The sequence below is a fragment of the Tachysurus fulvidraco genome, chromosome 7 (assembly GCF_022655615.1).
Source record: "Tachysurus fulvidraco isolate hzauxx_2018 chromosome 7, HZAU_PFXX_2.0, whole genome shotgun sequence".
Taxonomy (NCBI): domain Eukaryota; kingdom Metazoa; phylum Chordata; class Actinopteri; order Siluriformes; family Bagridae; genus Tachysurus; species Tachysurus fulvidraco.
The window spans coordinates 20,191,538-20,208,036 of NC_062524.1; the positions used below are offsets into that span (position 1 = coordinate 20,191,538).

General features: G+C 37.3%; 1 protein-coding gene across 1 annotated transcript in view; it reads left to right on the plus strand.

Moving 5' to 3' along the window:
- eys (eyes shut homolog) overlaps window positions 1–16,499 on the plus strand; it is a 243,598-nt gene that overhangs the window by 165,139 nt on the left and 61,960 nt on the right. Inside the window, 4 exon segments of the mRNA XM_047816667.1 lie at window positions 593–705; window positions 1,723–1,731; window positions 6,078–6,298; window positions 15,539–15,697. Coding sequence (XP_047672623.1) covers window positions 593–705; window positions 1,723–1,731; window positions 6,078–6,298; window positions 15,539–15,697 — 502 coding nt within the window.

Genomic DNA, 16,499 nt, shown 5'->3' on the forward strand with positions numbered 1-16,499 from the left:
AACCATGGGTATGGTGTACTTCTGGTCGTGTACTTTTTTGCACTACAGTAAATGTACTGGAGTACATTTTGCCCTATTGTTTGGGGTGATTTAGTTGAGCTTTGTCTTGTCTTTTTATACATTTTGGAGGGGAATCCTGTTCCTGGTGCTATCACTGTGGTGCTGGCCGTTAAGGTGTTCTATTGTACGTCTAATTTATTGGAAATTCATTATTGGAAAACGTTTAACAAGTGAAATACCATGCAGGTTTTATAAGTTTGGCTGGTTTGTCTACCATGGCTTTAGCATTTGAATAAAACTAAGAAGATTTGAAGATTCTACAGAAACAATTATAAAAGAGAGCTTAAATGCACGTATTTTTACACACAATGAGGGTTATCTTTACAGGTGTGTGTAGACGTCCTATATCCATTGTACATGTAAACGCTAAGTGATTTAAAATATTTTTAGAGATTATAATATGCCCAACATTGCTTAACATTCACAGTGCCACATATTCATGGAAGTATTGGTTACATCACTTCAAACTTGCGCTTGTGTCGTTGCTTTCTTGTTTAAAAAAAAAATTGTCTTCTTTCCTCTCTTCCTTTAGGGAGCTGAGACTTTATACAACTACACTGGATGTATTGAAATAATTGAAATTAATAAGCTCAGAGGATTTCACACTTCCAATGCCATTGCTGGGAACAACATTGAAAACTGCAAGTAAGGATTCATTTAATTAGGGGTTTGAATCTCTCTCTCTCTCTCTCTCTCTCTCTCTCTCTCTCTCTCTCTCTCTCTCTCTCTATCTATCTATCTCTCTCTCTCGCTCTTAGGGAGATATGTTTTTCTCTAGCACTTTCTTTTTCATTGCTCACGGACATGTGCTCTTGTCAACTCATGCATATCAGCAGTCATTTAAATACACTGGGTGCTATTGAAACTAATCAGATCAGATAGCCCATGCTTGTGTCAGTTTCTTTGATGGATTCCAAAATGGTGCCATGTAGAATGTTAATGTTTAATATGATTTTTTTAATGGAGCAACAGAAAATGGAGTAAAGCTTGAAGCCCACCATTTCAGTCCTTGTGTGGTCTTGTTTTGTGCTGAGATTAAAAAAGTGTTGATATGTTATGTTTTAAACATTGTGTGTACATGCACAAGGACACACACACACACACACACACACACACACACACACACACACACACACACACACAAACACATATTTCATGGATGTTGCTCCTGATCTCCTGGGATATTTTTATTCACTACAGTCTATAGATTTTACACAGAATGTTGTGACAAACATCAAGTAAGCAGCAATTCAGTGGACAGAAACACATGAGAGCGGTTGGAGGAGAACAGCCACACTGGTTTAAGGTGACAGAAGGTCTCAAATAGCTAAAAAAAAAAAAAATACTCTGTCCTCATACAACCATGGTGAGCAGAAAATCAACTCAGAAAGCAAATCATGCTGAACCTTAAGGCAAATACGCTAGAGAGCAAAAGACTACATCAGGTTCCACTCATTTCAGACATGGAGCAAATCTAAAGCTGTAAAATAATTCTCCTATGTGTTACAAAATATCACACACTATATCAACTACGGCTGAAATGTTCTGGACTACTTTAACTGATGTTTAATGCATATTCCAAGGTACTGGGTTGAAGTGGTTGTATTAGCATACATTAAACTGTAATTAAAATTATCATACACAGGCCAATACCACTTAAAGGTCTTCATGGTTCAATTACTATCATGCATATTTATTATTCTAGGCAGAACATTGTTCTTTTATCTTAATTTTCTGTCTAATTTGACTGAAGAAGATACAATTATATTCTCTCCAAGAGCCTTGTGTGGATATTTATGCTGAACAGCTAAATTGTAAGATATTACACTTTTTTGGATACTTACCTTGGACTCATATTTGGCACAAATAGTATTACTGTAAATCTTGGCTATATTTTGGTTATAGTACTTTATGCTTTTATTGCTACATCTCATCCCTTAAAACAGCATACATTACAAGTCTGAAAAGAAATACTTGCTTATGGCAGGCTGCAAGCCTTCGTGCCTCATAAACCTCCAGTGTTATGTTTCCAGAACACTCCGACTGTGGCTAACAGCTCGAAGGATGAAATAGGTTGATAAATTATTTCAGTTCAGTTGCCTTACAGCCAAGTCAGAACCGTGAGGTGTGAAGTGTTTTCCTGATTATTTAATCACTTTTCCAGCCTTTGCGACACATGCAAGTGATGTAAGTGATTATTAGCAGTCAGATGATGCTCAGACCTGTAACATACATGTGTTTCTGCAAAGGATCTTGGATTAAGTGAAAGTATTAAGTGAAAGAGCATTAAGTGAAAGTATAGGCCATGTTGATGTAATGGAGTTGTAAGTTTTATGTACGCATGTTGCTTAAGCGGTCAAGGACAAGAAACCCACAAAGATAAACAGGGGCTCATACAAATGTGATCGATTCGGAATTCACTGTCCTGATATCATTTTTTATTTATTTCTTTGCCCTTTAAATGTCCATGTGTTTGGTATATTTTCCTGTTTTGATTAAAGCTTGTTGATGATAAGTGCTTGGGTCATGATTTAATTTTTCAAATGGAGGTTTGTCATGTTGGTGTTGTGTGAAATATATTAAAAGATTAGTGTAGTGTATGGAGAGGATTTACATACATTACAGTGGTATTAAAATACACTGAGATACAGGATTCCCCATCATACTATAACATGATAAATGTTATTTATCTTTCCATGGCTGTGTGACAGGACAGCACGAGCTCCATTGGTTCTATTAAGCAGTACAAATAAGATTTTGTATGTACCGGTTTTTAGACATCCTCAAATTCAAAGCTCTCACACATTTCAGTGTGGAATCCTGCTATTGCAACATTCTTACAGCACAGAAAGAGTGTTAATAATATACAGTATAAGACACAAGAAAGTAACTACAGTCACCAGTCACTTTATTAGGAGCACCTTTACACCTCATCATTTATACAGCTATCCAAACAATCTGCCGAACGTACCGCAGTGTATGTTCACTTCGAACATCAGAATGGGGAAACATGGGATCAATGTGACTTTAACCATGGCATGGTTGCTTTGAGTCTTTCAGAAATTGAAGCAGGCAGCAGTCACACAACACAGTATCTAGAGTTAACACAGAATGGTGTGAAAAGCAAACAAAAAATATATCCTGTGTGTGGAGGGTCTGCAGGTTGAAACACCTGTTTGATGAAAAAGATCAGAGGTGATTGCACATGAGACAAGGGCCAAATTAATGCTGGCTGTAATAGAAAGGTGTCAGAACACAGCGCATCACAGCTTGCTGTGTATGGGGCTGTGTACCCACATACCAGTCAGAGTGCCCATGCTGACCCCTCTCCACATGTGAGCATCAGAAATGGTGCCCTGGTCTGTTGAATTAAAGGTTTTATATATATACTGTATATATCATGTGGATGGTCAGGCGCATGTGTGTCCTTACCTGGGAACAAGATGACACCACGATGCACTATGAGAAGAAGGCAAGCCTGTAGATGCAGTGTAATGTTCTGGGCAATCTTCTGCTTTGAACACTCAAGTCCTGGCATACATGTGGATGTTATTTTGACACGTATCACCTACCTAAACACTGTTGCAGACCATGTACACCCCTTCATGTCAATTGTATTCCCTAACAGTAGAAGCCTTTTTCAGCAGGATTATGCACCCTGAAACACTGCAAAAATTGTAGAGGAATGATTTGAGGAACATGACAGAAGGCTCATGTTGAACAAAGTTCAAAGGTGTTTCCTTGGCCTCCAAATTCCCCGGATATCAATCTGACTGAGCATCTGTGGGATGTGCTGAACAAACAAGTCAGATCCATCAAGGCATCTCACAAGTTATAGAAGTTAAAGGATCTGCTGCTTAGTGTCGGATACCATAGCACACCTACAGACGTCTTGTGGAGCCCATGCCTCAATGAATCAGAGCTGTTTTGGAAGCACAAAAGAGACCTCCAAAATATTGCTGATCAGTGTATTTACCCCCTTTCATATGTTTTTTTTCCATATGCTAGTCTGTTAAAAGCATGTTAATATTGGAAGAAACCCAACAGTTACCCTAACAATAATCTGGATCCCTTAGGCCCATTTCATGTTCATGGTGTTAGTTTCCTCTGACATAAATTAAAATGAGTTTCTAGCTGTTTTTTTTCCTGTTCGTTTTATACACATATACATGACTAGGTTATAGAAAATGGTTAAATATTAACATAATGGTAATAACAAAATTCTAAATTCCATATTCAACCTGCAGACTTTCTTGTTCTTTATAACAGGCTTTCAGAAAAGAACATAGCTGATTTAAAAATGTTCATGGTAAGGATACCTCACGACCAGGACTGAGAAACATAACCTGCAATACATATATACTGTGTTTTTAAAAGAAAATAGTTCCATGAACTATTGAACTGTTTGCTCATCCAAATTAATTTTCACTCTACAGTATATAATTCTTATCCTCATCACTTTGCAAAATGAAGTGAGACTTGTAACAACATGATTGGTACAAGATTAAAATGATTACAGAACTACTAGTGTATAAGAAGCCACGAAACTCCTTTACTATTTAAAGAAATTTACGCAATTAAGCTGGGGTAGTTTTTCTATTCATTAAAGAATGTCTCTTTTTTTCCCCCATGTATAATTATGTCTCATCTTATATATCGGGATCTGTTGTTATGTTAATGTAAGTAAATAAGACAACAAAATGTAGCTTTTCATGTGGTTCAGAAATAAAGCATCTGCCTTCTGTCAGGTTTTCTCATTTCAGAAAATGTCCCTCTTAATGTTACCTCTGACTGTTTGATAGTGTCTGATTGCCCCATATTGTGTAATTTTCAAACCTGTGAATGTTCTGACAGGAAAAGAAATGCATATACAAAACAAAATGCATTATTGTTGTTTTATGGGACAATTAGACACACGTTTGCTAAGTGCAGTGACTAGATCCGTACAACCGTAGTGAGCAGAATTGCACCTCAGTGAATAGTTGGACAATTGCATAATTGCATGATTGGATAATTACATGAACGTGTAAATGTTCCAGTTCGGCTGGTAGGTACAATGTAATTCATATCATAATGTAAACTGATATGTCAAAAAATATATGAGCACCTGTAGTTTGTTCACAATATCACCACATACATCAGGATTCTCTAAAGGAATAGACTAAAGAGACACATATTGGCATTGGACTCTAGTACAAAACTGCACCCTTTACACATATACAGTGGTGTGAAAAAGTGTTTGCCCCTTCCTGATTTTTTATTTTTTTTGCACGTTTGTCACACTTTATTGTTTCAGATCATCAAACAAATGTAATTATTAGTCAAAGATAACACAAGTAAACCCAACGTGCAAGTTTTTAAATGAAGGTTTTTATTATTATTAAAACAAAATCCAAACCCACATGGCCCTGAAAAAAAGTGTTTATTAATATTTTAAAATCCTGAAGGACAATGTGTGGTCAAATGTTTGTGATCGCAAGCTGAAGTGAACTTGGGTTCTGCAGCAGGACAATGATCCAAAACACACAACAAGTCCACCTCAAATGGCTAAAGAAAAACAAAATGAAGACTTTGGAGTGGCATAGTCAAAGTCCTGACCTGAATCCTATTGAGATGCTGTGGCATGACATTAAAAAGGTGGTGCATACTCGAAAACCCTCTAATGTGGCTGAATTACAACAATTCTGCAAAGATGAGTGGACCAAAATGCCTCCACAGCGCTGTAACAGACTCAGTGCAAGTTATCACAAACGCTTGATTGCAGTTCTTGCTGCTAAGGGTGGCCCAACCAGTTATTACTGTAGGTTTAGGGGACAAGCACTTTATCACACAGGGCCATGTAGGTTTGGATTTTTTCCCTTAATAATAAAAATCTTTATTTAAAAACAGCATGTTTATCACTATTCTCTAGAAATTATGTGTTAAATAAATTCAAGATGTAAGCCATACAGATTTTGATTCATTTGCTTGTTTGTTTGATGTAAAAAAAAATCTCATGTGGTTTTCATGTCTTCCAGGCTCCAGGACAGTCTGGCGGACGCTGTTGTACTCTCTGATGCATTCAGTATCCCAAGAGGAGCAGGCAGCATCAGTCTTCTGCCAACCATGCACTCACTGGCATGCTCTGATGAGCCATGTCTCAATGGTGGCGTGTGTCATCCTCTGTCCATGCCAAGTGGTGCTGCAGCATTCCTCTGTAACTGCCCTCTCTATTACACCGGCCGTCTGTGTGAGAAAGGTACCATAACCTTAATCCAAATGCTTTGTTCTCTACGACATCATCCTTAATCCTCACACCTGCGGTCCATGGTATGCTTTGTTGATTGGTTCATGGACATGATGTGTTTGGATTTATGTGGGTTTATGTTGGACTATGGGCTTTTTTATACTGAGATAAACTTTCTTGATTTTTACACGGCAGCTGTCCCTGGAAGTTTGCAGCTGGGCAAACCAGTGTCTGAACCTGTGACTGGTCAATACATATGCACACAAAACCCATCCAAGCCACATTCACTCACATGTTAAACATTCTGTCCTCAGCAATCAATTTATTTAATGCTTTTGTGTATCACTTTTCCTTTTTTAATCTGTTCCTTTTCTCTTTGTTCATGTGGAAGTACATAAGCAGGTCTTCCTTGTGTACTATTATTTATTTATGTACTTTCAACAACTGCTCAGAGTAGTTTATGCAGCACTTTGCAGTAGTCTTCTTTCTCTAGTCATGGAAGTTGTCGTTAAATTTTAATGCCACCACCTGCGGTACACGGGCATTTTCTACACAACTGGCAATGCAAAACCACAGAAAGTACACAAACTTGAAAGCTTGCAAAATTGCTTTTGTCCTCTCACATCCCTTGTGTCCATAATGAATATTCTGAGGTCTTAAGTTTGACACAATTGTGGAGAAATGTTAAAAAAATCAATCCTCTTGGCCATTCACTGTATATTATAAGGCTAATGCTACAGTAGATATAAGAACTGGCTTTTTTTTTTTATCTTTTTGGCAAGTGTGATTGAAATCAATCAATCCAACAAGAAGTTAAACAAGAAACCTTCAATGCCATCACATCTGCTCTGTTACTTTATTGAAACATTAATTTATTTATAGAACACAACAATCATGATACTGTGGCTTTATTATGATATCTCTCAATGAGGACAGTGTAATGTATTAGTGACATGTGGACCAGGGAAGATCTACAATATAATCATTTTATTTGGTGCATAGTTAGTTTCAAACTTGACATTACTCTAGTAATCATGCAGCATATTTGAGCTTCAGTTTGCTCAAGAAAAACCGCCAACTTATGTGTGACACAGATTTATCAGCTTTTAATCAGCTCCTACAGAGTTACTGTCACTCTTCATCACACAATAAATGAAGTAAATGCATTAGGAATGGCACAAACGAGTACTTTATAAAGTTTTACTTCTTCTCTCCTGATAAACTGGATCCAGCCACTAAAGATATCCTTTATTTATTGGATCAGGAAGAGAGCTAGGAAGAGAGAAATTTCGAAACTTTTAAGTGTTGGGTCCTCATTAAGTTCAGAGCGACAGCTCTATTACACTAATTGTGTTTTCATTGTATTTTCTACTGTGCACTGCTATCTCACTTTTGCGCCAGTGTCGATAAGCCGATGGTCAGGTGCGTAGCTAATTTGCTGAGCCCCAGGTTTATTCTATAGATCTCTATCGACGGAAGACTCGGATCTTCTCATGCTGAAATAACAGGCTATGTATTAATTAAAAATCGTTTATTTATTTTTTTTACATTTTCATGCTGACGGTCCCGGTGTTGGTTCGAGACTTGCAGATCTGAGTTGCCTAGAAGAGCAATTATTAAATGCGATCCTATCATTTATACATGAGTTCTTATATAGAGATTTGCTGTAAAGAATTTCTTACACAAGCAACACAAGTGTATGTGCACTGCAGGCTGTGTATTCAAAATATCTTGAATATTGGAAAATCTATCTGAAAATCGTGCTTATTATGAGGTTTTTATAAATCACTTTTCTGCCCATTATTGAAAATGGGATAGTATTGAAACAGCACATCAGAATCCAATGCATGCCACATAGGCATGCCAAATTCATTTATTTTCTAGCGCTTATCCGAACTACCTCGGGTCACAGGGAGCCTGTGCATCTCAGGCGTCATCGGGCATCAAGGCAGGATACACCAGGGGTTCAAACCCATGACCTTCCGATCAGTAGCCCAACACCTTAACCACTGAGCTACCACATCACATACCGCATCCATTTTAAGATAAGATCAGTCATTTTTTTTAGCTTTGGCTGATTTTTCCTGATTCCTGATTTCCTGTGTGTGTGTGTGTGTGTGTGTGTGTGTGTGTGTGTGTGTGTGTGTGTGTGTGTGTGTGTGTGTGTGTGTGTGTGTGTGTGTGTGTGTGTGTGTGTCTTCATGATTGCAGTATTCTGCCCAGGTTTTGGTACAACCTATTTTTTTTGTTCTCAGCATGGTACAGGGTAAGACACCTTTCATCTTAACAGTGGTATTGCTTCTCGTACGGCTTCTTCCCCAGAACAAATTGTTCCAAAGCCCGACACTACTAACTTTAATTTTCCCCAGACCCAATATTTCTTAAAACCATCTCATTTAAAGTAAGATCACAGAGAAGGTGGTGCTGTAGAATGTTCCCACTCTCAGCAGGTATGAATGTTCAATGAGAGGCATTACAGAAAGATGTTATATATTATCAGCATATACACTGTACTAATGGGAGTTTATGATGTTTACTGGACTTCTAAAAGCAGCTTTAAGTGTTTCTGCCTCAGCTTGCAGTATGAAAAAAAGTCTTGTGGCATAAATGTAGGCCTCCATTGATGTTAACTGCATAACGGTGACTGCATTAGAGCAGTCATAACAATGTGCCATACACCATACATCACTGACCAGTGAGTACGCTGTAGTGACACATGCACACACAAACACACAAAGTAAGCTGTATTTCAAATATGATCTAAAATAAAAACATTCCACCATTTCTTTTTCTCTGAATACTCCAAACACAAATACTCATCTTTTCTATATTTAAATGATATGTTGTATAATTCACTATGCACATTCACAAAGAAATGAGCATGTCTTCCTCTTAAGAACCCTCTTGGATTGACCAATTTAAATTTGAGTGGTTAAATGTGGATGATACTGTATGGTCATTTTATACCTTCAGGCATTTAAGGTGACAGTATGCACTGGCATTATGCTTCCTGTAATATTCATAAACGTCTTTCTAATATAGACTCTCAGAGCACAATATATAAAATTCCATCATCTTCAGGTTCAAATGTTAAACGTAATGCATCTTGAATCTCACTAGGCAGTTAAGGAATATCTTTCAGTCTTAGATGGGATTGGAATTCATATATGGATTTATGCTAATATCATTCATAACCTTATTCATAGCCTATACTGAGACCATTCATAGCTTAGATTCATACATATTGATTGATGAGTATGTAGTCGAACATAAAAGCAAATGGGCCGTAGCTGTTAGGAAGCAGGTGTTTATAGAGCTAAAAAAAAAAAAAAAGAATTAAAACACACAGCAATTCATAAGCAGGGTCTGAATTGCATTATTTCTAGGCAATGTTTAGAATTGAATACTTAAATTATTTCATGTCTAATGATGAGCTGTAGCAAAGATATGAAAGCATTATTTTTCATTTTTTCCGTTTCCGTTCTGCGTTTTGGTTAAATTGGTCCTCCTATGGGAGTCAGAGATGTGAGGATGTGCAGCTTGCTGAAGAATTATACACAGGCCAAGCTTTGTGTCAGGGATTTAATTAGGTGTATAATGTGGCTTTTATTTTAGTGGGGGTTTATTTTGGCACAGTTTGCTTTTTTTTTGGTCTGGAGTATGTGAAAATGATGTATTCAAAATATCTAATAGATAAGAGCTTTATATTGTATACTTGTTTGTCTGTCTTCTACGCTTATCCTTTTTAGTGAGCCGCTGATGCGTTGATGCTAATTAATTGTCACTGTGTCTTCTAAAATTGCGTACTTAAAACACAGCATTTAAAGCTTGCTCATAAATCTTAATGAACTAATGTTTCTTTTGCATTCCCACAGACACAGCAAGCTTTTATCAAAAGGCTGTGAAGGCAAACAGTGCCCTCTTCCCCCTCCCTATAACTCATGGACCATTTTCCCCCACGCTCTCTCGCCCTTTCTATGGCACCTCTGCAATTTATTCTCAAAGTGCTAATTTGCAGATAATTAAGTAATCCTTGGAAATGCTATTTGTCTCCCAGGCAGAGTGCAAAAGCAGTAGGGGGCTATATGTGAGTTGCTGGTTTAATCACGTTCCTCACGGGAAACATCACCTAATTACGCAGACATATTCGTTGATGTATTGAATCAATAATTCATTGATTAATGAATGAATTAATTTATATCCTTGCTTAGCATTTTGAATTCCTTTGAGGGTTTTTTTAACATACACCATGGATTCAAGCTTTTCCATCTGCCACTAAGCAGATGTTGCTTTTTCTGTTTTCTTAACCCCTATTAATGAGTTGGTAGACATAAAGATCTGTTGACACGGTGGGTGAGTTTCTCCAGTGACATGTTTAAGAAAGCATTCCTTGCCTCCTTGCTGTAATTTATTCCCAGTATCCAGTAATATGAATAATAATTTAATTCAGTATCCATCAATAAGAATAATAATTTAGTCTATTTTCTAGTAATATGACTAATTTAGTCTAATATCAAGTAATATGTCTAATAATAAATTAATTTCATTCATTCATTTTCTACTGCTTTATCCAAACTTCTCGGGTCACAGGGAGCCTGTGCCTATCTCAGGCGTCATCGGGCATCAAGGCAGGATACACCCTGGACGGAGTGCCAACCCATCGCAGGGCACACACACACTCTCATTCACTCACGCAATCACACACTACGGACAATTTTCCAGAGATGCCAATTAACCTACCATGCATGTCTTTGGACTGGGGAGGAAACTGGAGTACCCGGAGGAAACCCCGAGGCACGGGGAGAACATGCAAACTCCGCACACACAAGGCGGAGGCGGTAATCGAACCCCGCCCCTGGAGGTGTGAGGCGAACGTGCTACCCACTAAGCCACCGTGCCCCCCTAATAAATTAATTTATTTAGTAAAATGAATGAAATATGATGTGATTGCAAGACTTCTCTTTCAGCAGCAAATGACTGCATATCTTCTAGCAGAACATTATCAGTACACACACTACATGATACCTAGTACTCAAAGAATTTCTTTTTGTTTTTTGGTGTGTTTTTTTTAATTTATTTTTTCTTTCCTTGCCAGCCAGTTGTTCCCCAAAGTGTCCTTAATCGCTCATGCCTGAGGCTGTCTTACCTCCTGTATCCTGACGTGTTTATTTTTCTATCCATCGATAGTGTGGAGTATCTGTGCTTATCTCATGGTTCATTAGTCTCGTAAAGCTCTTCAGCTTTAAACACCTGTCCCAAAAGAGAGCACTGTTGTTGCTTTGGTTCTTTTTTTGGTTAACCAATTCTGTACTTCAGAGCTGGTGAAATAATTGTGTTAAAAATTCAAACCCTGCTCTCTCACCTGAGCTCAGGGTCAATCTCTGTTCACTGGTGTTGTGAGGCAACTTTACTATACTTATTTCTTCCTGTTAATACAGCATTACTTTAATACTCTCAGTCTACATAATTCAGATTACTAATTATAAACTTACTTAACAGAAAGTTAATGGGGTGGTGAGGGTTTGACAGGGAACTTATGTAGCTGGTTTTCCAAATTAGGGCTCTTTAATGGTGGAAATTTGTCATCTCTGTTCTCCATAGTAAAAGTTATTGTTGTTGTAGGTTTTCTGTTGGTTGGGTGTATTTCAGCATGTTTTTACATGTCAATCAAGCATAGTATACCATCTTCCTGTTTCAGAAGGAAATGGAAATATGCCCGAGGTACAGAAGTAAATCATAGAGCCAATTCATGGTGAATTGAAAAAGTTCTATAGCATATTTAAACATTATTATACTAGTTTTGTATTAATAACAACCATGTACTAATAACAAAACTGGCCATTCATTTCATTAACCCTAAATTATTAAATTATTAAATATTAATCTTCGTTGTGACTCCAGGTAGACTAAAATGTGTTGTAGCATTAGGTTTAGTGTACTTTAATGACTTTCTTTTTCACTAGGGAGAGCAAATCACAGAATGAAAAGCTCTGTCAGTCTGACTGGCATGCTGTCTGGGTTGAGTGCTTCCTGGGAATCAGAAATTTGCTCGAGCACTCTCTGGGTCCCTGCATGCACACTTCAGAGGCAGCAGCACATCTGAACACGAGAACTCCAAGCTCCAAAGGCTATTTACATGCTGACTAAGTCCTAGGAAAGAATTATATTCACTGGTCAGAGAGCTTGAAGTCCCCGCTCCGTTGGTTTGAATTATTGTTGCATTCGGTTAAGTTTAGTTCAGTTTTATTTGTATAGCGATTTTAACACTGGACATTTTTACAAAGGAATATTTAATACAGAAATATTTAAATTCAGGTTAAAATTATATATTTACATTTACTGCTAATGAGCAAGCAAAAGGTGACAGGGGCAAGGAAGAATTCCTTGAGTCTATATGAGGAAGAAACCTTGAGAGGATCCCACGTGATCCCATGTTTCTCCAGACAGTTTGTGTGGGGACATCCTGAGCAGCAACAAATGGTTTCCAAGTGATAATAACTACAGCCAAAAGTAGGGCATCAGGTCAGGATCAGTCAGGTCTCGAGAGCAGAAAAGGTCAGGAACACTGATATATATATATATATATATATATATATATATATATATATATATATATATATATATATATATATATATATATAGAGAGAGAGAGAGAGAGAGAGAGAGAGAGAGAGAGAGAGAGATATTAGGTACAACAAGAACATCAATGAGAACATGCCACTTTTAGAGGATGTCTACAATAACCATCTTGTATAGAGACTACAATGCTTAATATTTTTTGTCTTTTGCTAAAGTAGTTCATCTAACGATATGCAGGAGGTCAGTGACTTGGCTTTAAGTTTATGAAGCATATAAGCTGCATAGAGTAGCAAAGAGGAGTAGTGGGAGTGGGATCACATGATTCAGCCGCAGCCAGCAAAGCACTGGAGCAGGAAATTATTCAGTCTCATTCCCATATTGATTCTGACCTCCTCTAACGCCTCATTACCACCGTCTTCAGTCCTCATAAATGTGCCCCAGTGTCCAATGGGACACTTCTCATTGTTCAAATTGTCAGGTTAACCTCTGTAGGGAATGGTAGGAGCAAAGGCGGTGTCTTAAACTGAATTTCCTGTCTCTGTTCTTACTTACTGTCTCACTCACAATGGCCACTATGAAAATATTAGTTGTAGGACTTTTGCAACAGCTTGGCTGACACTATTTTCAATGAAGAGCTCGTTATAGAGCACACAGCCATTTGCCTTCACAACCTAAAATGTGCACTATACGCAGCCCCAGACAAATATCTGAATTATCACATCCGTGCATTTTGTAGTGTTTTCAGCCCAGAGCTAAAATTAACATAATTGTGATTGATAGAATATCTAAAATAACTGTGAAAGTTGCAACCAATTTTATTATGTTAATTATGTTAATTAAAGAAAAGAAGCACTTGGAAGAATCACCTTTGGCTTCAATTATAGCTGTAACTCTTCTGGGAGTTGGCTGTGTCTGTGTTGCACATCTGGATCCTGCTAGTTTTACCTCAGTCTGACTGGATAGAAACTGCTTTTAAATCTTGCCAAAGATTCTGAATCTGGTTTACTGTAGATCTAGGATTCGAAACATTTTAAAACAATCCGGCGTTTGAATCCCTTCAATGTAGCTAGATCTTGAACCTACTCTGAAATTTTGAGCCATTTGTACTGTATGGTATTTCTGTGTATGACGGCATTTTATTTTGTCTGTCATTGCCTTGCACTTTGGATTGTATGCTGCCTTTGATTACTGAGTAAGAAGTTTAGATGGTGGGTTTTTTTTTCTGTAATGGCTTATTCTCTCTGGGACTTGCTGAGCATCAAGGCTGTAGTTGTGCTGTGAACAGCTTTCAAGCTCCTTCAGGGTTACTCTTTTGTGGCTAATGTCATTCATAGCTGGGCATTGATTTATGGTGGACCTTTAGCCTCCTTTAGGAAGAGACAGTTGGGTGCAATATTCTTTCCATTTTGTAATGGTTGTTATGGTTCTCTATGGGATATTCTCTGAAGACTCTCCACAGGATGTTCAAGACATATTTGTAATAAAACTCTGATTGATACCTTAACAGATCTTGGGTTTGGTCTGCTATTTGTGTTTCTCTCATCAATCTGGGGCCTTACAGGAACAGGTGTATTCTTAAATCGAGCACATGTGACTCTTTAGGTGCTACAAGGGGTAAATACACAAATACTCATTTCTATTTGCAAATAAATTTAAATAAAACTTTATATTTTTCACACATTAATATTATGAAATATTTTGTGTAGATATATAAACATACAATCCAATCCATTTTAGTTTGAGGTAATAACAAAAACATGGATAGGATTTGTAAAGCAGAGTTATTAATGTAAATTGATGTTGTTTGCCTTGCTCATTTTTTTTTTATGAAAATATTTGCAAAATATTATGTGAAATAAGACCCTTTACACAGTGATGCTATCTTGATAAAGATACTAAGTAGAAAAGCTTTGCTCAGAGAGTTAGAAATAACAGTCAGTTCAAACAAAGAGAATCCCAGTTTAGGTTCTTTATTCATTTATTATTTAATCATAATAATAATAATAATAAGAAGAAGAAGAAGAAGAAGAAGAAGAAGAAGAAGAAGAAGAAGAAGAAGAAGAAGAAGAAGAAGAATAGTGTTTAGTAATAGTAATAAAAGTTTTATCTCAAATTATATGTCTGACTTTGTGAATCACTGTTAACTTACTATTTATGTCTTTGCTGACTCGGACTTATTGCTTAGCCTACTGGGGTCTTCCATCTCAAATCCCATGACATCACCCACCAGCACTGCATGACAGCACTACATATATTGGCCTTTGAGCAAAAAAAGATAAGGGTTCATTACTGCTACAGACAAATTGTGACTGAAGCCTGAACCTCTTCCAGCCTGTTTGCCCAAAGTCACATGGACCTGTCATCCTCAGTGAGATAACAGAGGCCTCATGCAGGGCACGATGGGACTCCCTCTGCCTTTGCTTGTGAGCTGAGTGTCAGAGTATGCCTAACGCTTAGAATCATTAACTAGGTTCTAGCAGCTCAACAATCAAACAGTATGGTGAACAGTATAATCGAAAGACTGTCAGCTGTAACGATGCAAAGTAATGACGAATGAGTGAATGATGAACTGTTGTCGTAAGCATGTCCTTTAATGTGCTTTTAACTATCACAATAATTAAGCTCATTGTCTGTCATTAATCACCTTTTTCTTTTTTTTTCTCTTTATTGCAGAAATCTTGATATTATTCCCTTTATTTAGTGGCTCTTCATACCTGGAGCTTGAACCCTTTACCTCACTGTACACAAGCTCTGAGACCACATCTTCTGGAGACACAGTTAGCGTTTATATAACAGTGAAAGCGAAGGCTCCCAATGGGATTATCCTTTACAGTGAGTATCTAGTGTTCAACTTTCCTTTACATGTAGTGCCATATGCAGTGATACTATCATATCTCTATCTATTTAGGACTCCAAATATCTGTTGTTTTTCGGCATTGGTCATTTTGTGGTGCTTTTCTGCTCACAGCAGTTATTTGAATCACCTTAAAGCACCAAAGCTGTTCTTCTTTCTTCTCTGTCCACTCTCGTCTGCAATTTCTGCCTGCAGAACTGGTCATCACTGGTTGTTTTTTGTTTTATTTCACCAGTTTGTGTATACACACAATAAAAAAAAATCCATAGTTTCTGAAGTGCTTAAAGTAGCTAGTCTGGCACATGCATCCATGCCACAGTCAAAGTCTGGAAAATCACATTTCCCCCCATTCTTATGTTTGGTGTGCACATTAAATAATGCTTCTGACCATTATTTTCATAGAAATCCACATTTATTCATTATGACATTAAGCCAACTAACCATAATGAGATTTTTTTGATTATCCTTTTTTTTTTTACTCATTTCTACCATTTATTTAGTTTTGTCCACACCCAGCAGGAAATCCAAAACATTTCTGCAGTTTCTCATGTAACCAAGGTTCAGTCTGATCTAATTTCATCTTAAAAACCTTTCAGAGATCCAGACAATGTGTAGTTGAGAAGGTCAACAGACATGACATTCATTAACCACATTCTTTTTTTGCAGAACTCTAAGTTCTCAGCACTGACATACTCGTAATAAACTCTGCATTGCTATGGCCACCTGAGTGCTGATGAACTGAAAAATGAGTTTGCTGTTGGCATTTAAGCATTTCCTGAG